The 25,978-nt window shown below is 34.7% G+C and overlaps 1 protein-coding gene across 5 annotated transcripts in view; it reads left to right on the top strand.

Moving 5' to 3' along the window:
* LOC101892946 (potassium voltage-gated channel protein Shaker) overlaps nucleotides 1-25,978 on the top strand; it is a 619,449-nt gene that overhangs the window by 504,237 nt on the left and 89,234 nt on the right. For all 5 annotated transcript variants that reach the window (XM_059121942.1, XM_059121941.1, XM_059121940.1 and 2 more), the window contains exons 2-5: nucleotides 9,913-10,036; nucleotides 16,315-16,483; nucleotides 16,992-17,088; nucleotides 25,360-25,555. In XM_059121942.1, coding sequence (XP_058977925.1) covers nucleotides 9,913-10,036; nucleotides 16,315-16,483; nucleotides 16,992-17,088; nucleotides 25,360-25,555 — 586 coding nt within the window. The remainder of the gene's footprint in view (nucleotides 1-9,912; nucleotides 10,037-16,314; nucleotides 16,484-16,991; nucleotides 17,089-25,359; nucleotides 25,556-25,978) is intronic.

Genomic DNA, 25,978 nt, shown 5'->3' with positions numbered 1-25,978 from the left:
TATAGGGAGGTACTGATGTATGAGGCCCATACGAAGACCTAGACCTGTATAGACAATTTTCTGTCATAGGCAGTAGTACCCATTACGAATTCTAAATACAAAATTTGTAACAACTCCGGTGAATAATTTCGCTAAAATCATTAAAGTACCGAATATTGGAAGGTACCGTTATATGGAGGATATGGGAAGACTTGGGCCTGCATACGTAGTTTTTTTGTCGTAGGCTCTAGTACCCATTACCAATTCTAAATACGAAATTCAAAACAATTGAATAATGTCCTGTCAAAATATCGACTATCGGGAGGTTACCGTTGTATGTGGGCTATAATCTATGGACCTACAGGGTGAGATAAAAAACTGCCATAATTTTACTTAATTTTAATTTTATTGAATGAAAGCAAAAAATGTCGGATATTTCATCATCTTTTAGAATAAGTTTAGATTTGTTCGAATTGGTCACCTTTGACCCGAATTATGGCCTTCAAACGGCCAATAAAACCGTCACACGCTGCCTGAATGTTACTCTGCGGTATTTTGGCAAATTCCCGGCGAAGTGCCTGCTTGAGGTGATCGACACTTTGGTATTTTTTAGTGCCAACCTTGCTTTCCAAAATCTCTCCAGACACAATAGTCCAACGGATAGGTATCCGGAGAAATTTTGGCGGCTATTGTGCGCTGGAAATGAAGCGAGGAACCTTATTTTGTAACCATTCTTAGGTGGCGCGTGCAGAGTGGGATGATGCTGAGTCCTGTTGGAATGTTCCAGGTCTGCGGCCAAAATGTTTGCGTGCCCAAGGCTTTAATACACCCTCCAGAATATTTTCACGATAATAATCGGCATTTATTTTGATGCAACGGTCGATTAATACGAGCGGAGAGCGACCATCGGTTGTTATGGCGAACCACACCACCACCATGGCCGCCGCTTGAGTTCTGGTGCCCAACCGAAGGTACACATTTTCAGCTGACCTCTTTGGCAGGTAAACACGATCATTTTGTTTGTTTACAAACTGCTGGACAACGACAACGAATGTTTTCTCATCGGAGAAAACCAAATTCGGCAGTTCACCACTTTCGGTCAAGCGAAGCAACTCTTTAGCTTTTTTAGTTTTTTTCTTTCTGTTGCAGTGTAAGTTCTTGCAATTTTTTGAATTTCAATGGCTTTACCGCCAGCTCATTTTTCAATACTTGCCGAATGGAATATTGCGATATGCTCAGCTCGCGAGCCATTTTTCGGCCACTACGACGCGGGTTTCGATCAAGTCGCTTCTTTACTTATCGAACCATTTCTGCTGATGTTGCTGTTTTCTTCCGTCCACTTTCTTGACGTCGGGCTATGCTACCAGTATCACGGTAACGAGCGATGGTACGAGACACAAAAGATTTACTCACATTTAAATGCTCGGGTGCTCTAACGATAGCCACTTGTGGTTTTCCAGCCAAATATAAAGAAATCACACTATCACGCTTGAATTCCATCACGAATAACTTTTTTCCTGGAAAATTCTCACCAAAATGCTCTCGTACGCTTGTAAGCAATATAATGAGCTGTCACTGAAATAATTTTAACATGTGGCTTAGAAATGACAGCAGTTTCTTTCATCTCTCCCAGTATACCTAAAATTCAAGTTTTCCAAGGAATTGAAATACAAAAAATTTAATTTAAAAATTTAGGCTACTTTGCCAAGTAAACCCTCAAAACGCCAATATATATACCTTCTATTGTTAGCTTTACTTTTTGACCCTCTGTGAGGAGCTTTACAATATGGGTAAACCGATTTTGTTCGTTTTCACATTTGATCTTAGCCTTACATTGATAGAACTATTAGGTGTCCATATTTGATAGATATTTTAAATATGTATCATTTATCGGGAAGGTTTCAGACCGTACCAGACGATACCACCAAACCGCAACTTCGTCCTTGATCACATGTTGCCAGAATTATTGCAATGTACGAAGTTTTAAGAAAATCGAGAATATATTTAAATTTTTTCAGAATGTTTTTTTTTTCTTAATTTGTGTCCTCCGATTTAGGAGGTAAAAGAAGCTATGGACCGTTATTGCTATTCTTAAACTCGTTCTAATTTTTTTGTTATACATTGTGGAGTATAATTTTTTGACCAGATCAAATATTTATCCAGAGAAGTGTTGTGTGGTCATCGCATTTCTACGACTCAAGAATCTACTGAATCCTTTGTTTTTTTTTAACGAAATCGCCGAAAATTATTTTCCAAATTTTCAAAGTGAACAAAAATATAAATATAACAATGTTTTCAGCCCAAATCCATATTTCGACTTACATACATATATCTCTGAATTGCATTTTATTGAGTCATCGAATTGAAAAGTTCATTGCTTTCGTATTGAAATTAACATTGCAAATGTAATTGCACTTGTCTATGACGCCGTTTTGGCATTTTTGCCGCTCTGCATTTTCCGCATGTCTCGTAGTGTACCTTGTTGATGTAGGTGCTGTTGCGACAAAGAGAGAGAGGGTGGGTACCTACTTGTCATCAATTAAATGCTAGAACAGGCGCAACAGTCAAATTCAACCTTCTTTTTATTCGTTCGCCTGCTTGCCTGCCTACCTTTCACCTTGTCCCCAGGTGAGAGAGAGAGAATAGACAAGGCTAAACTATTTTTAGTTATGTATCTATATATAGATGACACATATATTTAGTTAGGTGTAGGTATGTACACGTATGTGTAGATGTGAATGTATGGGTTGCACTGCATTGTATTTTTGCCGCTATATACTAAGAAATAACCTTTTTGACTTTCCAACTGTAGTTGGGAATTTTTTTAACCGCAGTATTGGAAAGAGGTTTTGAGAAGAGCCGGGAATCTTTAAATGAAAACGTATCTCCCACATTCACAAAATCCGAGTTCTTCCCAAAACCAAGTTATCTTTACTTTATACAAAATCGGTAAACACCTAAGAGGAATTCTGAAAAAGTAAGAGCTCCTATTTTTGTACCCTACACCACAAGGTGGTCAGGGTATTATGTCTTTGTGCATTTTTGTACCCTACACCCCAAGGTGGTCAAGGTATTATGTCTTTGGGCATTTGTTTGTAACAGGCAAAAGAAAACGAGATATACCTATAATTCCCTTTTGATGATCTGCCTAGAATCACATTCTAAGTTGATTTATGCATGTCCGTCCGTCCGTCCGTCTGTCCATGTATTTTTGTAATAAAAAGTACAGTTCGCATTTATTACCCGATCCAGATGAAATTTTGCACAAATCATTAGTTTGGCCCCAGGACGAACTCTATTGAAATTGGAGATAATCGGTAAAAATTTAGATATAGCTCCCATATATATCTTCGTCGGATTTGCCTTTTATTGTGCACCATACGTGTAATATCAGCCCGAATAGTATGGAATTTTGCACATACAACCAAATTAGGCATGAAAATAAATATGCCATTTTTGATCGAAATCCGATCAGATGTAGCTAAAGCTCCCATGTTTATTGTTCATCCGATTTGTTATTTTTGTCCTCCGCAGGCGTAATATGCACTCTGTAACAACAATATTTGGGGAAATATGTCGAATGCAGCTCAGAAATACTTTTGCTAAATTTTATCGAGATCGGTTCAGATTTGGATATAGCGTCCATATATAACTTCGTCCGATTTGCTTTTATTGTGCACCAAACGTCTAATATTTTCCCAAATGGGATGAAATTTGACACTTACGACCGAATTTAGTCTAGAAGCTAGTATGTCAAATTTGGTGAAGATCGGTTCAGATATAGCAATAGCTCCCATATATTATTGTTCATCCGATTTGTTATTTTTGTCCTCCGCAGCCGTAATATGAAATCTGTAACAAAAATATTTGGGGAAATATATCAAATGCAGCTCAGAAATATTTTTCCTAAATTTTTTGGAGATTGGTTCAGATATGGATATAGCTCCCATATATATCTTTATCCGATTTAAAATTAATTTTGCACCAAATGGGCAATACAGGGTTGCCCATATTCGACGCACCCATCTGGCAACGCCATAACTTTTGACAGAGATGTCACATCGCTGAATGACATACCGCGTTTGAAGCGTCAGTCCAAGCAGATTTTTACCATGAACCAATACACGCCACGCGAGCGCTCTGAAATTTATATTCAACAGAAAAAGTCAATTGGCGATCAGCCGAGAATATCGCTGCCGTAAGAGCCAGTGTTGAGAGGTCCCCAAGAACATCCCAAAAATGCCGTTCTCAGCAGTTGGGCATGGCTCGGTCCACTTTACAACGGATTATTCGCATTGATTTGCATTTGTTCCCGTACAAAATTCAATTGACGCAAAGAATGTTGCATGCGGACAAGCCTCGTCGATTGGAATGGGCCCAAAAGGGCCCAAAGGTCCGTCGAATATGAGCAACCCTGTATAAGTCCGAATGTGAAAGATACAAATGCTTCGGCATATTTAATCCTTTGGACTTTAAATTATAATTATAATCATATGGTGTATGATTGGAATTCTCCCATAACAACTTCGAATTGTTATGTGGAGCTCTATTAAACTATGTAAAGTGGTGTAGGGTATCATAAAGTCGGCCCCGCCCGACTTTAGGACTTTCTTTACTGGTTTTTCTTTAATATTTCCAAGCTCCCATTAATTCCACCTAATACGACTGGCATCTATTTTTTCAAATCCCTCCAATCAGCTTAGGCTGGTCTTAGACTGTGAAACCGATAATAAAAACACTTCAAAAAATTATGTATATTCTGCCTATATATACAGGTGTTTGTGTGTGTATATTCCTATCTACAGCTGTATAAAATGCTGACGAATGAACGTGCATATATACATATATATGTTTTGGATTTTAAATCTCTCTCTGTGTGTGTGTGTGCATTGTAGATGCATTCATTTACATTGAAATTGGGTCAAATGTTAAACCCTCAGTGAGGCCGCTCGTCATTCAGTTCTCTCTCGCTCTCTCTTTCTCTTTCTCCCTATTGCGGTTCATGAAAACAAATCATTAACGTCAACTTTTGAACAAACGGTATTAAAACGTCATTCACTTTCTTCATAAGGCGGTCATAGGGTATTAATGCCACTGCCACTCTCTTTCTCAATCTCTTTTCTTGATTGATATTTTCTCTCTCTGTTTCTGTTTCATTCTCCCTTTACCTATATACAACAGTCTATGACGTCACATGCCGCATATATACTTCCATTTCTATATATCTAAGTTTTATGTATAACCTACAGTGTTAAGCAGTGCTATGTTTCTTTCATAGCTCTCTATCTCGCTCTATGTACTCGGCAAAAGTGCAATGGAAATGCATGAAGCGTTTAGTTTTTCAACAGCTATGCATTTTCTTTTTTAATACCACAGTCGGTGAGGTGTCACGGCTAGAAAACGTTAGAGCTGCTCAATAAATGATGATGGAAATGAGAAAAAAAATCCGAATATTTTTGAGAAAATGAATGAGAAACAAACTAATTTTATGTTTAAAGGTAACATCAAGCTGATGAAATGTTCTCACCCTTAAGTAGACTTTTAAAAATCTTCTAGATGATTAAGACCACGGGAATGACTTTCACTTATAACTTCAAGTGTCTACTGCCTATAGAAGTCATCCCATGGTCTATTACCCATAGAATGCCTTATATCCATAAATGTTTTCTTAGAAGCTATTCAAAGGGTTTCTATTTAAAGCGGATCTCAATAAGAAGGTGCTGCCAAAGTTTCTCCATATATATAAAACCTCCCACAAGTATTCCGTCTATATTGTATTTTATATTCAGCCAAAGATCTTCCGAATACCTACCAAAAGTACTGTACCAAAACCCCATCTCCCCAATATTTTATATTAAAAAAAAAACTGAATTACACAGACTTCCATAACCTATAGAAACCTCCCAAAGGTAATTTATATATAAGTATCCCAACATATAGCTTTTCTATATTAAAGAGCTCCCCAAGGACTTGTAAGACCTCCCAAAAATTTTCCAAATCCGAAAAAATTGTTTAAAGGTCTTGTATCCTAAGGAGACATTTCCAAGGTTTTCCCCTTATAAAATTCTACGCTGGATTTTCGGTCTAGTTATCGAAAATATATAAAATTTATTTTTTCATTTAAGACTTGTAAACGACTTTCTCTTCTTTTAAGACCCTCAGAGAACACCTAATCCATTAAATACTTGTTCCACTCCGTGGACAACTCTGCGTATGAGTGATATCAATTTATATGAAGATTATGAAATCACTCATACGTTTAGGAGCCGGTGTACTTAACTATGAACTAAATTGACACATCTCTACGTGTACCTAACGAAAGCATTTTTTATGGCATGTTACAACGTTTACTTAGTTATTGACTCGTTGTTCAACAAAAACTATGAGCATTTGGCCGGATGCGTACAACACATCATTGCTCACGTCTGTTTTAAAATGCCTTTTCTACATAGATAGCTTATAGAAGGTCCTCTATACATAGAAGACCGATTGAAGTTCCTCTCTTCAAAGAAACCATGTAAAAGGTATTCTTTTAATGGTGGACTTCCAAAACTTATCCACAGTCTTCTCAGGTAGTCTACAAAAGAGATCTCAATATCAAATTAATGAATTTCAGCTCTATCCCTTTACCCGATACAAAAATTTAGTAACATTTAGTAAGCATATGTAAAACAATCGACATCTCTACATCCAACAGTGATCCAAAATTAGTACCATTTAGTACTCTTGAAATAATTATAGTACGCATTTGCAAAACCTCCATGAGATACCCACAGAGACATCAATTCCAAATTTCGGGATTCCAGCACTATTCTTTTAACCAATACCCAATTTAGTACCACCTCTATATCTCAATTCTAGATACCAACCGAGACACCAACATAAAATTTCAGAATTTGAGCTCTATCCCTGCATCCAATACCCAACCTAGTACCACTTGGTTCTTTGCGAACAATTATAGGACGCATTTTAAAACCACCCCTATATCTTAACCAATGTCACCTATATCTTAACCAATGACACCAACACCAAATTTCAGGATTTCAGCTCTATTACTTCGCCGTAAACGAAGTTTAGTACCATTTTGTTATTTTTGTACAATTTTAGTACACATTTTTCAAACAAACTTCTTATGTCAGGACTGCACATGAACAGCGTCCCTGATACCAAATTTCAGATTTTGAGCACAATATATTCAACCAATACCAAATTGTACCAAATTAAGTACTATTTAGTACCTTTCGTGCACTTTTAGAACATATTTCCAAAATCATCTTTTTATCACAAATATACCACCAACAAAATTTACCACCAAATACCAACATTTCAAATTACCTGCTTCTTATCTTCACCCAAAACGGAATTGTACCAAATTTAGTACGATTTAGTAAAATTCTTACACTTATTACACAATTTCGACCCCTCCTGATGTAAGGAATCGACCCACTTCCAAGAATTGATTCTTATACCAAATTTCAAGATTTTACCACTATTCGTTCACATAATACCAAATGGTACCAAATTTAGTGAATTTTAGTACTTTTGGTTAGAATTGGAAGAAATCCTTTGTCTTGTTTATACTACACAATGTCAAAGACTCTTACGCCAAATTTCAGACCTTCGGCTCTATCTTTCGCCAGATATAAATGTTAATACCATTTAGTAATCTTCGTACTTTTTAGTACTTATTTCCAATTCCTCTGCCATGTATCAACCAAACAGCACAGAAGATGATCTCAATGCCAAAGTTTAGTGGTCCAAGTCAATACCCTATCCAAATATCAATTTTAGTACAATTTTATACTTTTTAGTATGTATTTCCAAAACCAGATTTAAAGCAGTATCCATCCAATTTTAAATTTTACGCTTCGAACTCTTCCGGTTTTCCCAAAAATTAAATTGTACGAAATTTAGTACGATTTAGTGCACATAAGTTCAAAATTCCAAAACTTCTATATGCGTCAATCCTACAATGCAATAGCAATCTTGTATCAAAATTTCAGCATCGGTTCACCCAAATCGGAATTGTACCAAATTTAGTACCATTTAGTATTTTTCGTTCTAGTGCGAATTTTAAAAAACCCAGCCTTATCTGATACCTTCGGAGCATTAAGTTAGTCGTCAGGTTTTTATAATGGGAGTTCGGGACTTGAATCGTGTTTTTATACCCTCCACCATACTATGCAGGGTATATTAACTTTGTCATTCCGCATATATATTCTTGATCAGCGTAAAATTCTAAGTCGATTAGTCTGTCCGTCTGTCTGTTGTAATCACGCTATCTTTCGAACGACTTGAGATAGAAGGCTAAAATTTTGCACACGTGTTTAATTTTCCAGTAGGCAGATTAAGTTCGTAAATGGGTCATGTATGTCCACGTCTTCATATAGCCCCCATATAACGGTACCTCCCAATATTCGGTATTTTGATAATTTTAGCGTCATTATTCACAGGAATTGTTTCAAATTTGGTATTTGAAGTTCGAAATGGATACTACAGCCTAAGACAGAAAATTGTCTGGACAGGTCCACGTCTTCGTATAGCTCCCATATAACGGTACCTCCCTATATTCGGTATTTTGATGATTTTAGCGCCATTATTAACCGGAATTGTTTCAAATTACGTATTAAGAGTTCGTAATGGGAACTACAGTCTGTGACAGAAAATTGTCTATGCAGGTCTAGGTCTTCTTATAGGCCCCCTATATTAGTACCTCCCTATATTCGGTTTTTTGAGTTTAGGTATAATACCCACCGAAATTGTTTGAGATGTCATATTTGAAGTTCGTAATGGATGCTGCAGCCTATGACAGAAAATTGTCTTTGCTGGTCCAGGACTTCGTACAGCTACGATATAACGGTAGCTCCGTATATACGAAATTTTGACGATTTTAGCTGCATTATTCACCGTTTATTTCAAGTTTCGAATTTGAATATGGTAATGGCTTATAAAAAACAATGCCTATGTAGGTCCACGTCGTATAGACCCCGTTATAACGGCTATATTCGGTATTTTCCAAATTCCAATTCGTTCGTTGTAAAGCTATCCAAGCTTATATTGTAAATGTTTAATATATGCTTTTAATATACCCTTTTCGGTTCCTGAAACTCCCAGCATGTGTTCCGAAAAATTATTTATGTTTAGAAGACACCAAAGCGGTATTCGCTCTGTGATGGTCGCCTTGTTTAGAATGCCTCAAAAATATTCTCCTGAGTAACCCTAAGTTATCACTATTTTAAACATTTAAATGTTCTTACGTTTTCTTATTTCCTGCCTGTGTTTTGAGTATTAAAAATTATTCCCAGCACTTCAGGTCAATTAAACATTTATGGCAATATAATGGCTTGCTGCTGGCATAGGCACAAGGTGCAACAACAAAGAACCGAAAACCTCTCCTTAAAATGGCATTCCATTTTTATTGAAAAGAAACTAAAAAAAACATATCAGCTTTATTATGTGGCAAATTACAATTATGGCTAAATTGATTTAGATTACAGTGTGAACTTTAACAACCACACTTTTTTTTTGGGTTTTTGTCAACGAGCCAAAAACTTGGAGCCGACCTATTGCTCGCAATGTTCGGTGTGTGTATGTGTGTGTGGGTTACAAATTGTGATTGCAATTGTTGATGACGTTGCTTACAAGTGGTTGAACAAACATGGCTTTCAAGCATTGGTTTGGCTGGGTTTTTCCTTCCCTTTTTTGGCAACATGCAAAAGAGCAACTGGCAGGATGACAGACTTGCCACTTGGCTCATGGCTGAAGAAGGCTTTACAGTTTTACAAGGATTTTTATAGTTTTTGTAAAGCAAATCAACAACAAAAAACAATTCTCCATAGGCTAAGTGTTTAAATTGCATTTCTCATATATTAAAAAAAAACCATAATGATAATAATTTATTTGTTTTTTTGTTTTTCTACTTTTCTCCCTTAGGTCTTTACCCAAATTGAGCAGTCAAGACGAAGAAGGGGGGGCTGGTCATGGCTATGGTGGCGGGCCACAACACTTTGAACCCATTCCTCATGATCATGATTTTTGCGAAAGAGTTGTTATAAATGTAAGTATGACTTTTTTTATTGCCTCTTGATTTTTTGTTTGGTTTAAACAATTTGTTTTTATTATTGTTAATTCGAAGTGGATATTTGGTGGTGGGCAAAGTGGTATTTAAATTTAAATATGAGGTGACATGAACATTGTTATTCGTATAAAAGGGCAAATGGTTTTTACATGTTTATTTTAAGCTTGAAAATAATTTTTCGAAAAGGGGTTCAGTGGTCTTTCAAAGGATAAGGAACTTTTATAAGCCATTTATTTTATAAGGACTTTAATATAATATTTTTTTTTAATTTAAGATATCTGAAATAACCTCTACAAGCCGTCAAAAAAATCTATCGATCCTGAGTGTTATTTTCCTTTTTACACCTTCTCTTTTTTATACCCTCAGCTATATGGCTACAGGGGGTATATATCATTTGATACGGCCAAAACATGCTTCAGCGAAATAACTGTTTTAGACCCTAGGTCTCTTTGAACCAAATCCGTTTCGGGACATTTGGAGTCGATCTATAAGTGTCCTTCCGTTCGCCCATCGGTCTGTCTGACTGGCTGCTGCGCACCACAACTCTCGAAGGAAGTATCCGATTTGATACAAATTTGGTACATGGTAATAGTATTGCCAAACTTAGATCGAGTTCGGAGATGGGTAATATTGGTCCACTCCTTCTGGTACCTCCCCAAAAAATGGTCGATATTTTCAAAGACAACAATTTGCCCCATTAAAAGAAAAAATATCATTACATTTTGTGCAAATCCCAATATTTCCATCAGTACTAGATCTGGTGCGAAAATGGACGATATTGGCCCACTCCATCAAGTACCTCCCACACAAACGGTCAACATTTTGAATAACTGTAATTCCTTTAAGATGTGATAAAAGTGTACGATTGCCTTAAAATAACACACATCACAATATTTTTACTAACCCAAGGTCTAGCGTTAAGATGGAAATTATCGGTCCACTCCTTCTGGTACATACCCCACAAAAGGTCGAAATTTTCAAAATATATATTTTCTGCACAGAAAGAGAAGCAATAATCCGATTTCGATCTAACTTTGCAAATCCTAATCTTTGCCTCAGTTCTCGGTCAGGTGCGAAAATGGATAATATCGGTCGACTCCACCAAGTATCTCCCCAACAAAGGGTCAAAATTTTGAATAATTATAACTCTTATAAAATGTGATGTGAGAGTCCGGTTGTCTGAAAATTTCACCGATCCCAATATTTTTATAAACTCGAGATCTTGTGCTAAGATGGAATATACCGGTCCACTCCTTCTAGTACCTCCCTCACAAAAGGTCGAAATTTTGAATAGTCATTAAGCTCATAAAACAGGAATTAAGCATCAGGTTCTCTTTATATTTCACACATCCCATTATTTCTACTAACACAAGATATGCTGTGAAAATGGGACATATCGATCCACTCCTTCCGGTATGTCCCCTAGAAAAGATCGAAATTTTGAATATCTATGAAACCCAAAAAAAAAAAAACGAAATTAACATCCGATTAACATTTCAGACTTGGTACATCTCAATATTTTTATCAACACAATATGTGTTATATGGATGGTAGAGATCGCATCATTTCTTCTGGTACTTCCCCCACAAAGGGTCAAAGTTTTGAATATCCATGAAGCTCATAAAACGAGAAATTAACTTCCGTTTTTATTAACACTTGGCACATCTTAGTATTTCTATCAACAAAAGATCTGTTATAAGGATGGTAGAGATCGGACCCTTCCTTCTGGTACCTCCCCCACAACTGGTCAAAACTTTGAATAACCAAAACGCTCATAAAACGATCATGCAAAATAAGCGTTCGATACTATTCAAATTTCGCACATCCCAATATTTTTACTAACACAAAATATGCTGTGGATATAGAATATATCGGGCCACTCCTTTTGGTACCTCCCCCTACAATTGTTCCAAATTTTGAATAAGCAAATGGCTCCTAAAATGCGAAATAAGCATTCGATTCTCTTCAAATGCCTCACATTGCAATATTTTTATAAATTTAAGATCTGGCATGAAGATAAAAGATATAGGCCTACCCCTTCTTGCTCCTCCCCCACAAAGGGAACAATTTTAAATGCTTATATCTCTAATAACTTGCAAAAAAATGAGCGATTGACGCGGAAATGGAGTTGAACGGCTTCCCGACAACGGTTAAATTTACGAATTTACAATTATTCCCATGAAATTAGTAATACCCTGACTTTCTTTAAATTCTGCACATCGCAATATTCGTATCAGTATTAGATGAAGTGGAACTCTTCGTGTCAGAGTTCATTCAGATGAGAAGTGGATAATATTGGACCACTCCTCAGGTATATCCTCCAAAAAGGGTCAATATTTGTCATAATCATAATGTAAGTGAGAACATATTTTAATAAACTGACAAAGGCTGAGGGTATACATCTGTAGGCAAAACCAACTGATACTTTTTAATTTGGTTAGAAAGTGTTTTAAGCCACCCTAATATTTTTATGAAACTTTTTTTTGTTGATACACGAGATCCAGAATAATAGAACTGTTGTTTTTCTTTTTACAACTTTTTTCTTTTTTCCTCCTGCTTTTTAAGAAGTGCTACAAGCTACCCACACATTTTCATGAAATATTTTCGATATTGAGATCTCTGTTTATATACATATTTCTCTTAATTTTTTTCTTCTGGTTATTTTTTTTTTTTTTTAATTTTGTTTACTACAGTAAAAAAAAAACGTTTCCTTCCCTCCTCAGTTTCCCCTCCACCCCTTCTTATCAAAAATTTCCCTTTTTTCTTTGCTTAAATTATAAATAGTCATTGAAGTTAATCTAGCGTTAATATTTAAAGTTCATTGTCCTATTAATAAAAATATATATTTACCCCAACTGAAAACACAAGCAGCTGCGGAAACAGGAAATTAACCAATTTTCTTGAAATTTAATATGGAAAGATGCTCTATCCACACGCAGATGGAAGATGGGTTCCTAGCATAAATAGAACATTAAGAATGCTAAAAATAAGCATTAATGTTCATTAATGGCAGTTGGGCGGGTGTTGATGAAAATTAATATTATTTCTTGGGAAAAAAATATTAATGGGTTAGTGTAATTTTTCAAAAATTAAGGAAAAAGAAACCGAATGCAATTTCTTAAAATATCTTATTATTGGGATGGGAATAATAACTATATTTTATCTCAAGATTTTAAGACCAGGACTTTAAGTAGGAGTTTTTTGAAATGGAAATTAGCATATTTAAGAAAGGCAGGAGGGGAACCACTCCTGGAAATGAGTCTAAAGCAATTAAATATAAAATATATATTTAAAAAAATGTGGTAAAGTTTGCCAGAATTTAATTGTTGGAACCGAATTTTGACGAAAAATGCACAAAACAATCAAGCGAGGGCTATAATCTTGCGGGGCCGTTGATGTGATAGTTCACAGCACTATAATATATTGGAAAACCCCCCTTACGTTCAACCCAATTTTGGTCTTTTTCGTCTTTGAAATCATGCAAAACAGTCCTTCAAAAATTTTTTCTTTGGTTTTTGACCTATATTTACGCCCTCTGTCGTGCTAACTGGACCGGCGACTGTGAGATCAGAAAATGTTTAATTTTTTGATTCATTTTAACCCCTAAATATACACCTTCAAAAACAATAGCCTTCAATTCTCTCCCTAACCCTACCCCCAAGCAAAATTTCGTGAGAATCGGACGATAATTACGACCTGTATATAATGACCTCCAGTGTAGTAAAAAATCAGATTTTTCTGAATTTTTTCTAGAGGTAAGTTTTTTTTTTTTTGTATTATGGTGTCGGGAAATTAATTTTTACTTGGGGACTTATGACCTGGAGCTACTGAACCGATATGGACAATACAGATATTATAGAAAATCTAAGGAAAATAGTGAAAAGTTAGTCATATGATTCGGAAGTTATATCTAGATTATCGAGTTTTTGAACTCGAATTTTTTATATAACCCCAAAAAAATCAAGTAAGGGTTCACTATAGCATATACAAAGTATATGACAAATTATGGCAAACATTCCAAACAATATGTTCATCTATTCTGGATATAGAGATATGGGACTGTGGACATGAACCTATAATTTTGATTTAACTGCTGAAGCGTTTTCAATAACCCGAATAATTTTCGAATCGTTTTAAATACAGGGTGAGATGAAAAAAACTGCAACCAACTTCAGACTGCTGTCATTTCTAAGCCACTCGTCCGGCAGCTGTTAAAATTATTCCAATGACAGCTCATTATATTGTTTACAAGCGCACAAAAGCATTTTGGTGAGAATTTTCCAGAAAAAAAGGTATTCGTTGTGGAATTCAAGAGTGATAGTGTGATTTCTTTATATTTTGGCTGGAAAACCACAAGTTCTGTCTGCGTTAGAGCAGTCCAGCATTCAAATGTGAATTAATCTTTTGTGTCTCGTACCATGCAAGAACTTTCACTGCAACAGAAAGAAAATAGACTCAAAAGAGCTAAAGAGTTGCCTCGCTTGGCCAAAATTAGTAAGTTGCCGAATTTGGTTTTCTCCGATGAGAAAATATTCCTTGTCCAGCAGTTTGTAAACAAACAAAATGATGGTCTTTACTTGCCAAAGAGGTCAGCTGAAAATGTGCACATTCGGTTGGCGACCAGATCTCATGCGCCGGCCAAGGTGATGGTGTCACCTAAATCAAGCGCTTCGCCGGGAATGGGCCAAAATACCGCAGAGCAACATTCGGGCAGAAATATGCCTATACAAACCCTCGTCTTCGTATAGACCTCATACAACGGCGCTTCCAACTAATGGGTATTTTGATGATGTTAGCCACCTTTTAACCGTAATTATTTTAATTTCGTAATGGGTACCTCTAACAGAAAATTGTCTATGCAGGTCCATGTATTTGTATAGCCAACATATAATGGTACCTCCCCATATTTAGTACTTTGGTAAATTTAGAGGCAATCTTAGAGGGAATTATTTCAGAGTTGGTATTGAAGATAATCTCTGTCTTCTCTGATAAAAAAAAATCCATGTCCAGAATACAGGTCCACATACCACGCAACTAACCATAATTGGGATTCTGATGATTTATATCACATTTTTCGACGGAATTCGAAAATCGAAATTTATTTTTTGGAATTCGTACTTGCTACCACTTTCAATGGCATGTTTTGCCAATCATCTGTCTTCTCTTTATTGATGCATGCATGACACACAATATTCGAGCCCACAGCCCACCAAATATCCAGCAGCAATTAATCTAGGACCTTATATTACTGTTTTTATACCCTCCGCCATACATGGTATGGAGGGTATATTAAGTTCGTCATTCCGTTTGTAAAAGTATATATATTCTTGATCAGCGTAAAATTCTAAGACGTCTGTCTGTCTGTCTGTCCGTTTGTTGTAATCACGCAACAGTCTAAACGAATTAAGATAAGAAGCTAAAATTTTGCACACATGTCTTTTGTCTGCAGGCAGGTCAAGTTCAAAGATGGTCCACAATATCGTATAGCCCCCATATAACGGTACCCCCCGATATTCGGTATTTTGATGATTTTACCCACATTTTTCAATGGAATTGTCTGAAAATCCACACAAGGAGTTCCTTGTGGGTACTTTATACCTCGGAAGAGAATTTTCTATATAGGTCGACGATATCGTATAGCCCTTATACAACGGTACCCCCCGATATTCGGTATTTTGATGATTTTAGCCACATTTTTTAATGGAGTGGTCTAAAAATCCACACAAAGAGTTCCTTGTGAGTATTTCACCCCCTGAAAGAGAATTGTCTATATAGGTCCTCGATATCGTATATCCCCCATATAACGATACACCCCCGTATTCTGTATTTTGATGATTTTAGCCACATTTTTCAACGGAATTGTGGGTACTTTATCCCTTGGAAGAGAATTATCTATATAGGTCCACGATATCCCCCCTCCCCCCACCGATATTCGGGATTTTGATGATTTTAGCCACATTTTCTAATGGAATGGTCTGAAATCCACACAAGGTGTTCCTTGTGAGTACTTTAGCCCCAGATCTGTCTATATAGGTCCACAATATTGCATATACCCCCATATCAGCACCTTCCAATATTAGGTATTTTAAAGATTTTAACAGAATTTTCCATGTATTTTTTTTTTTTTTTTTTTTTTTTTTGAAAATTTTCTAATTCGTTCGAAGTGGTGGAGGATATTCGAAGTTCGGTCCGGCCGAACTCACTGCTTTTTTACTTGTTATTGTTTCATTATTTTCTTTTTTCTCCTCCCATTTCAGGTAAGCGGGTTAAGGTTTGAAACACAATTACGAACGTTAAATCAGTTCCCCGATACGTTACTGGGGGATCCAGCTCGGAGATTACGGTACTTTGACCCGCTGAGAAACGAATATTTTTTTGACCGTAGTCGACCGAGCTTCGATGCTATTTTATACTATTATCAAAGTGGTAAGTTCGAAAAGTTGCCATTACTCTTCTAAATCTTTTACAGCATTGCTCACCAGGCCAGGATCTCTAACTTGGTGACACTAAAAAATAATTTAATTTTTTTTATTATAATAATATATAATTATACCATATACTAACTAATCTTGAAATATATTTTTTCTCCTCTTCTTTTATATTATATTACCAATAATAATATTTAACCAAAAATCAAAAACTCAACAACAACCTCTACTACTACTACAACGATAACAACAAATAATATATTTATATGAAATATGTATTTATTTTATTTATCATTTGATTATTTTTTTTATTTTGTTTATAATTTATTTATATTTAATTTAAATGGTTTTTTTATTTTTATTTTCGTGTGTTACCAATTGTCCCCTCCCAAAACGTAATTTATGTTATCCTGTTGTGCATCCTCCTTACGATTCTCCTGCCTGCCTGTCTGACTGCTGCCTGCCAACCAATCAAAAAAAAAAATATGAAAATATGAAATTTCTAGGTGGCCGACTACGGAGACCGGTCAATGTCCCTTTAGACGTATTTAGTGAAGAAATAAAATTTTATGAATTAGGTGATCAAGCAATTAATAAATTCAGGTAAGATTTAATTTACCACCTAACTGCGTTAAATGTACGTTAATCGTTGAGTTTTATACATAACTACAGACTTTGTCAAAAATTAAAAAAAAAAAAATATTGAAAATCTCAAAATTTTATTTTTTTTTTTGTAACGAAAAAAAAAGCCTAAATTTATTCTTTGTGCCAAATTTTGAAATCAAAACTGCATTATTTTTAAGTTTATTTTCTTGTAATTGGCAAACAGAGTTTTTTTATTGTTTAAAAAATTCCTTGATTTTGTTTGTGTATTGGAATGATTAATTGATTGATATAAATTAATGATAATGATAATTATTTATTTTTTTGTATGAAATATCCACACAATTGCAATATTTTATTTTATGTTGTTTTAACCAATTCATTTTTCTGTTGTGGTTATTTAGAGAGAAATTAAAATTTATTGCAAATTTGCTTTCCATGTTTAGTAATGAATTTGAATTTATAATTTATAAAACTGTCGTAGTTTGTTTTATGGTTTTTATGCAATTGTTGTTTATTCGTTTCAAAACCAAAATACATTTTAAAACAAATATTCAAATACTAAAAATGCGAGTGCGAGAAGAGAGGGTGCGTTAAGTGTGGGTGTTTTTTTTTCATAAAGGAATTTATAAAAAATAAATAAAAATTAACTAAACTATACAAAAAAAAATAATAATATTTATAATTTGTCCCAAAAAAAACCTTGCGACAGAAGGTCATATCAGGATCCTACACAGGGTCAGATAAAAAAAACTGCAACAAAATAAATCTCCATAAATTTTACTTTTTTAAAATTTTATTGAATGAAAGCAAAAAATGTCGGAATTAGCATCAAAATTTCAAGATTTCCTCGAATTGGTCACCTTTGGCACGAATTATGGCCTTCAAACGGTCAATGAAACCGTCACATGCTGCCCGAATGCGGTATTTTGGTCCATTTCCGGCGAAGCGCTTGCTTGAGGTACTTTTTAGTGCCAACCTTGCTTTCCAAAATACTCCAGACACAGTAGTTCAACGGATTGGTATCCGGAGATTTTGGTGGCCATCGTGCGCTGGAAATAAAGAGTGAACCCTCATTTTGTAACCTTTCTTGGGTGGCACCTGCTGAGTTCGTCGGTGCTGAGTCCTGTTGGAATGTCCAAGGTCTGTGGCCAAAATTTTTGCGTGCCCAAGGCTTTAATACTCCAGAATATTTTCGGTATTTATTCTAATGCCATTGGCTGTTATGGCGGCCCACACCATCACCATGGCAGGCGCTTGAGTTCCGGTGGCCAATCGAAGGTTCACATTTTCTGCTGACCTCTTTGGCAAGTAAAGACGATTATTTTGTTTGTTTACAAACTGCAGGACAACGACAACGAATGTTTTCTCATTGGAGAAAACCAAATTCGGCAGTTCACCACTTTCGGCCAAGCAAAGCAACTCTTTAGCTCTTTTGAGTCTATTTTCTTTCTGTTGCTGTGTAAGTTCTTGAACTTTTTGGAATTTCATTGGCTTTACTCCGAGCTAATTTTTCAATATTTGCCGAATGGAATATTGCGATATGTTCAGCTCACGAGCCATTGTTCGACCACTGCGACGCGAGTTTCGATCAAGTCGCTTCTTTACTTTTCGAACCATTCGGACTTGAAAAAAAATAAATTTGCCACATAAAAGTTTAAATATGAAATTAATAGTAATCATTTCGGAAGGTCCCGGTTTCCAGTGTCCTCTTCAGGGGTCATGGTTCCTATATATTTATTTGTATACCCTCAGTCTAGTCAAAATAACGGTCTTAGATCGTAGGGCTCTTTGGACCAGATCTGTTTTAGAATATTTGTAGTCGATCTAGCGATGTCCGCCCGTCCGTCCGTCCGTCTGTCTGGCTGGTGCGCACGATAACTCGCGAAGGGAGTGTCCGATTTTGTCCAAACTGGGTACATCGTAATATTTTTGTCAAATTTAGATCCAGTTAGGAGATGGACAACATCGGTCCACTCTTTGTGATACCTCCCCCACAAAAGGTCGAAATTTGAAAAAAATATATATTTATTTTTTGCACAGAAAGAGAAAGGATACTCCGATTTTGCTTCAACTTTGCATATCCTAATATTTGCGTCAGTGCTATGTCAGGTGTGAAAATCGACAATATTGGTCCACTCCATCAAGTACATCCTCCACAAATGGTCAAAATTTTAAATAATTACAACTCTCATAAATCGTGATGTAAGAGTCCAATTTTCTTCAAATTTCACACATCCCAATATTTATATTAACCCAAGGTCTGGTGTTAAGGTGGGCAAAATCGGTCCACTCCTTCTGGTACCTCCCCAACAAATGGTCGAAATTTGAAAAAAAATCAGCACAGAAAGGGAAGCAATAATCAAAATTGATAATATTGGTGATGAAATTGTTATCAAATTTCACATATCCTACTATATGTATGAACCCAAAATCTGGTATTAAGATGGAGTATATCGTTCCACTCCTTCTGGTATCTCTCCCACAAACGCTAAAAATTTTAAATATGCATGAAGTTCATAAAAATCAACATCTGATTCCATTCCATACATTCCGTACATCTCACTTGCATCAACACAAGATCTGTTATAAAGATGGTAGAGATCGGACCATTTCTTTTGCTACCTGCCCCACATAGGGTTCAAATTTTTGAAAAACATAACGCTCAAAGAAAGCGAAATAAGCGTCCACGTCTCTTTAAATTTCACACATACAACATTTTTGCTAATACAAGATCTGTTGTTAAGATGATAGACATCTGCAAACCCGTTCTGGTACCTCACCCACAAAGGTACAACATTTTTAGTACTTTTATCAGTCATAAATTGCAAAAAAACTCTGCGATTCTTTACAGCTTGCTATATCTAAATGTATGTCTCTTATCCAGAATCCTGAGATGAATATGGAATTTGTGATTTACCATGAATTGGATTAAATGTTCGATTTCTTATATATATATATATATATATATATATATATATATATATATATATATATATATTTATATTTATATATATATTTATATTTATATTTATATATATATATATATATATATATATATATATATATATATATATATATATATATATATATATATATATATAATTAATATTATTATATATTTATATTTATTTAGGTCCGATATGAAATGGACAATATTGACCCCTTCTTTCCAAACCCACTCCATAGATGGTCAAATGTTTGAAAATTCATAACAGAAGTCAAAATATTTTAAAATAATAATCATTGGCTGAGGGTATACATCTGTCGGCAAAACCGACCGATACTTTTTTACTTGTTCCATCTTAAAATAAGATATATTCTCCATCTTCCCACATTTATAATTAGTTATTGAAGAACGATTCCCTCAGCAATTTTCGAATAGGTTTTTTTTTTGTTGACCAAACTTAACGCTCTCTCCTCGTATTCTACAAGAAAGTAAATTTGAACAAATTAAAAAATTGATTTATTGTTTGTTTACAGTAATAAAACAAAATATAAAAATTAAAAAAAAAATGCCACATAAAAAATAAACCATAATCTGACCCAATGAAACTACATAAATATGCCAATACAAACATTAGAAAATACACACAACCACACCTGACACATACAAAAAACACATACATACTCGTATACACACACACACACACACACACCCAGCAAGCATTGTTGTTTAGACATTAATTCACTTGACCACCAGCTTAAAATTTTGTTCATACGACAAAGGGGCCGGCCCGTGGTATCAAGTTGAACGAAAAAGCAATGAATTGAATTTAGATAAATTCACAAAAAAAAACAAACAAAAAATAGAAGAAATAAACCACCCACAAACCAACACGTTCGTTTTTGAAATACGATAATGAATGAAGACACACACACCAACATACACCCCACCGGTGGGCGCAACCTACCCCACTTGGCAGCCATCCATACATCCAACCGTACAACACATGAACTGGGAAATGTTTTTCACTTTTGGCAAAAAGTGAAAACATTTTCTCTTGACTTGTTGTTGTACGCGTGTGTGTGTGTGATAGAGCGCTTGGCCTCTGTGCGTCCGGCATGTTACGCCCACAAGCATTTTGTAGCAAGAAAAGGCAACCAAAGCAAGAATGCTAGTAAAGCATTGCATGAGCTTTTTAGATAAATGAAATGTGATGTGTTTTTGCTGTGTTCGTTCTCTGTTCAGTAAAAGAAAATTTGAAAAAAAAAAAAAAAAATAAATAAATCACTTGACTCAACTCAAGCGACGATCTCTGCATTCTTGTTGTGACACAAAAAACAAAATTCTCAAGAATCGCATACAAATTTTGAGAGCATGTTTTTTGATCACAATAAGAATGAACATTTGCAAAGTACCACCACAACATGTGAAACATAGAAACCAAAACCAATAGACAACATGATATACACATGTAAATGTCACAAGAAAATACAAAATAACTTCAATACACCGGGGATATATGGGTCGAGTGTCGTTAAATTGAGTTGTGAAAAATCGAAACCATTTCGGTTCAATATTCCAAAGATAAAACAATTAATTTGGATTTTTTCAAAAAGAAAAATTAAAGACCCTCGAAGGGTGGCGTGGATTTTTCAATGAATTTTAAGGACCCCCTACTGGTCCTTAGGAGTGGATTTTTCAAAGAATTTTTAATTTCTTTGAAAAATCCTTAGACGTGGACTTTTTAAGAAATTTTTAAACATCCTCTACTTGTTCTTAGGCGTGGATCTTTTAAAGAATTTTTAAGGACCCCATATTGGTCCTTAGGCGCGGATTTTTTTAAAAAAAATTATGGACCTCCTATTTGTCCTTAGGCGTAGATTTTTAAATGATTTTTTAAGGAACTCCTGCTGGTCCTTAGGCGTGGAATTTTTAATGAATTTTTAAACATCCTCTACTGGCCCTTAGGCCTGGATTTTTTAAAGAATTTTTAAACATCCTCTACTGGTGTTTAGGCGTGGATTTTTTAATGAATTTTTAAAGACCTCCTACTGGTCCTTTGGCGTGGATTTTTTAATGAATTTTTAAAGACCTCCTACTGGTCCTTAGGCGTGGATTTTTTAATGAATTTTTAAAGACCTACTACTGGTCCTTAGGCGTGGATTTTTTAATGAATTTTTAAGGACCTCCTACTGGTCAATAGGCGTGGATTTTTTAATGAATTTTTAAAGACCTACTACTGGTCCTAAGGCGTGGATTTTTTAATGAATTTTTAAAGACCTACTACTGGTCAATAGGCGTGTATTTTTTAATGAATTTTTAAAGACCTCCTACTGGTCAATGGGCTTGTATTTTATAAATGTTTTTTAAAGACCAACTGGTCAATAGGCGTGGATTTTTTAAAGAATTTTTAAGGACCTCCTACTGGCTAATAGGCGTGTTTTTTTCTAAAGAATTTTTAAAGGCCTCCTACTGGTCAATGGGCTTGTATTTTATAAAGGGTTTTTAAAGACCAACTGGTCAATAGGCGTGGATTTTTTAAAGAATTTTTTAACATCCTCTACTGGTCCTTAGGCGTAGATTTTTTAAAGAATTTTTTAACATCCTCTACTGGTCAATGGGTGTGTATTTTATTAAGGATTTTTAAAGACCTCCTACTGGTTAATAGACCTGGATTTTTTTAAGAATTTTTAAACATCCTCTACTGGTCCCTAGGCGTGGATTTTTTTAAGAATTTTTAAACATCCTCTACTGGTCCCTAGGCTTGGATTTTTCTAATGAATTTTTAAGGACCTCCTACAGGTCAATAGGCGTGGATTTTTTAAAGGATTTTTAAAGACATCCTACTGGTTAATGGGTGTGTATTTTATAAAGGATTTTTAAATATCCTCTACTGGTCCATAGGCGTGATTTTTTTTAATGAATTTTTAAGGACCTCCTACTGGTCAATAGGCGTGGATTTTTTAAAGGATTTTTAAAGACATCCTACTGGTCAATGGGTATGTATTTTCTAAAGGATTTTTAAATATCCTCTACTGGTCCATAGGCGTGGATTTTTTAAATAATTTTTAAACATCCTCTACTGGTCCTCAGTCGTGGATTTTTTAATGAATTTTTAAGAACCTCCTACAGGCCCTTAGGCGTAGATTTTTTACTGCATTTTTAAGGACCTCCTACTGCTCCTTATGCGTGGATTTTATAATGACTTTTTAAGGACCTCCTACTGCTCCTTAGGCCTGGATTTTTTAAAGAATTTTTAAAGACGTGGATTTTTTAAAGAATTTTTAAAGACCTCCTACTGGTCAATCGGTGTGTATTTTATAAAGGATTTTTAAAAGCCGCCTATTGGTTAATAGGAGTGGATTTTTTAAAAAAAATTTAAAGACCTCCCACTGGTCAATGGATGTGTATTTTATAAAGAATTTTTAAAGACCTCCTACTGGTTAATAGGAGTGGATTTTTTAAAGAATTTTTAAAGACCTCCTACTGGTTAATAGGCGTGAATTTTTTGAAGATTTTTTAAGGACCTCGTACTGGTCAATGGGTGTGTATTTTATAAAGGATTTTTAAAGACCTCCTACTGCTCCTTAGGCGTGGATTTTTTAAAGAATTTTTAAAGACCTCCTGCTCCTTAGGCGTGGATTTTTTAAAGAATTTTTAAGGACCTCCTACTGCTCCTTAGGAGTGGATTTTTTAATGAATTTTTAAGGACCTTCTACTGCTACAATGGGTGTGTATTTTATAAAGGATTTTTAAAGACCTCCTACTGCTCCTTAGGCGTGGATTTTTTAAAGAATTTTTAAAGACCTCCTACTGGTTAATAGGCGTGGAATTTTTAAAGAATTTTTAAAGACCTCCTACTGGTTAATAGGCGTGGATTTTTTAAAGAATTTTTAAAGACCTCCTACTGGTTAATAGGCGTGGATTTTTTAAAGAATTTTTAAAGACCTCCTACTGGTCCCTAGGCGTGGATTTTTTAAAGAATTTTTAAAGACTTCCTACTGGTTAATAGGCGTGGATTTTTTAAAGAATTTTTAAAGACCTCCTACTGATCAATGGGTGTGTATAATATAAAGGATTTTTAAAGACCTCCTACTGGTTAATAGGCGTGGATTTTTTAAAGAATTTTTAAAGACCTCCTACTGGTCCCTAGGCGTGGATTTTTTAAAGAATTTTTAAAGACTTCCTACTGGTTAATAGGCGTGGATTTTTTAAAGAATTTTTAAAGACCTCCTACTGATCAATGGGTGTGTATAATATAAAGGATTTTTAAAGACCTCCTACTGGTTAATAGGCGTGGATTTTTTAAAGAATTTTTAAAGACCTCCTACTGATCAATGGGTGTGTATAATATAAAGGATTTTAAAAGACCTTTTACTGGTCAATGGGTGTGTATTTTATAAAGGATTTTTAAAGACCTCCTACTGGTTAATAGGCGTGGATGTTTTAAAGAGTTTTTGAAGACCTCCCATGGTTAATAGGCGTGGATTTTTTAAAGACTTTTTAAAGATCTCCTACTGGTTAATAGGCTTGGATTTTTTAAAGAATTTTTAAAGACCTCCTAGTGGTCAATGGGTGTGTATTTTTTAAAGGATTTTTAAAGACCTCCTACTGGTTAATAGGCGTGGATTTTTTAAAGAATTTTTAAGGCTCTCTAGGGATGGATTTTTTATGGAATTTTGTAAAAAATTAAAAAATATATAAAAGTCTTAACTAAATCGACTTCATTTCGACATCGACCATATATCCCTGATTTAAACGCCGATTACTAACAACACTTCACACAAGCAAGGATATGACTCAACAGCCCAAGACACTCCTTCCTGTACATGTGAAGAACGTTAAAACAGAAATAAACTCAAAACAAAATCGAACAGTCGTGTGCTCTTCATATTCTAAGACTTTTTCGTTTCCCTATACCTTGATTTTTTATTTTTTTTGTTTAAATTTTTTTATTTTTATTTTTCAATTTTGAAAAAATTCAAAGTTTGATACAATTGGTGATTGTGTTTAAATATGAATAAGGCTGCCGTATCGTCTTTGAATTTTTCTTCCTTTCCTGGATTTGTGTCGATATGATTTGATTATAACCTAGTGGAATTGGCCAAAATAGCAAAAAAAAAATAAAAATTAAATTAAAAAAAAAACTGAAAAAAAAAAATATTCTTTGTTGTAGTTATTTATTTATTTATATAAAATGTAAATGAATATTGTTTTTTTGAAATATTTGTGTTACTTCTCTTTTATTATTATTGTATAATTTCTATTTCTATGTTACCGTTTTTTTCTCTATTTCCCATTTCTTCTTCTTCAATCACCTTTAGAGAGGATGAAGGCTTTATTAAGGAAGAGGAAAGACCATTGCCGGATAATGAAAATCAAAGAAAAGTTTGGTTACTTTTTGAGTATCCAGAAAGTTCACAAGCCGCCAGAGTTGTAGCCATAATTAGTGTATTTGTTATATTGCTATCAATTGTTATATTTTGTCTAGAAACATTACCCGAATTTAAGCATTATAAGGTAAGTGCAACCAAACCAACCAACCAACTAACCAAACGTGGCCAAAGGCCATTTGAACAGATATGTGTTAATGTGCGTTAATTGATTTCATTTCAAAAATAATTTTAATTTTTGTAAATTATTTTTAATTTAGTTATTAAAACTTATAATTATTTTTAATTTTTTTGTATATATCCTTGAGGAACAATTTTCATTTGAATCCAAACAAACAACATACTAATACCCAAAATACAAAAAAAAATCAAAAAAATAATATTTAAATTTGAAGTATATTTTTCAGATAATATAACCCCATATTTCTTCTTACCCTCCTCCCCCAAAACTCCTTTTCCCCTTAACTCTATCACCTACCCCATGCATTTTAGCAAATAGTTTAGAGTTATTTTTGACCATAGTTCTTAGGCTAGCAAACATGTTGCACAT

This window comes from Musca domestica, unplaced genomic scaffold (genome assembly GCF_030504385.1).
Source record: "Musca domestica strain aabys unplaced genomic scaffold, Musca_domestica.polishedcontigs.V.1.1 2, whole genome shotgun sequence".
Lineage (NCBI taxonomy): Eukaryota > Metazoa > Arthropoda > Insecta > Diptera > Muscidae > Musca > Musca domestica.
Note: the sequence above shows the minus strand (reverse complement) of the source record. Positions and strands in the feature narration are given on the sequence as shown.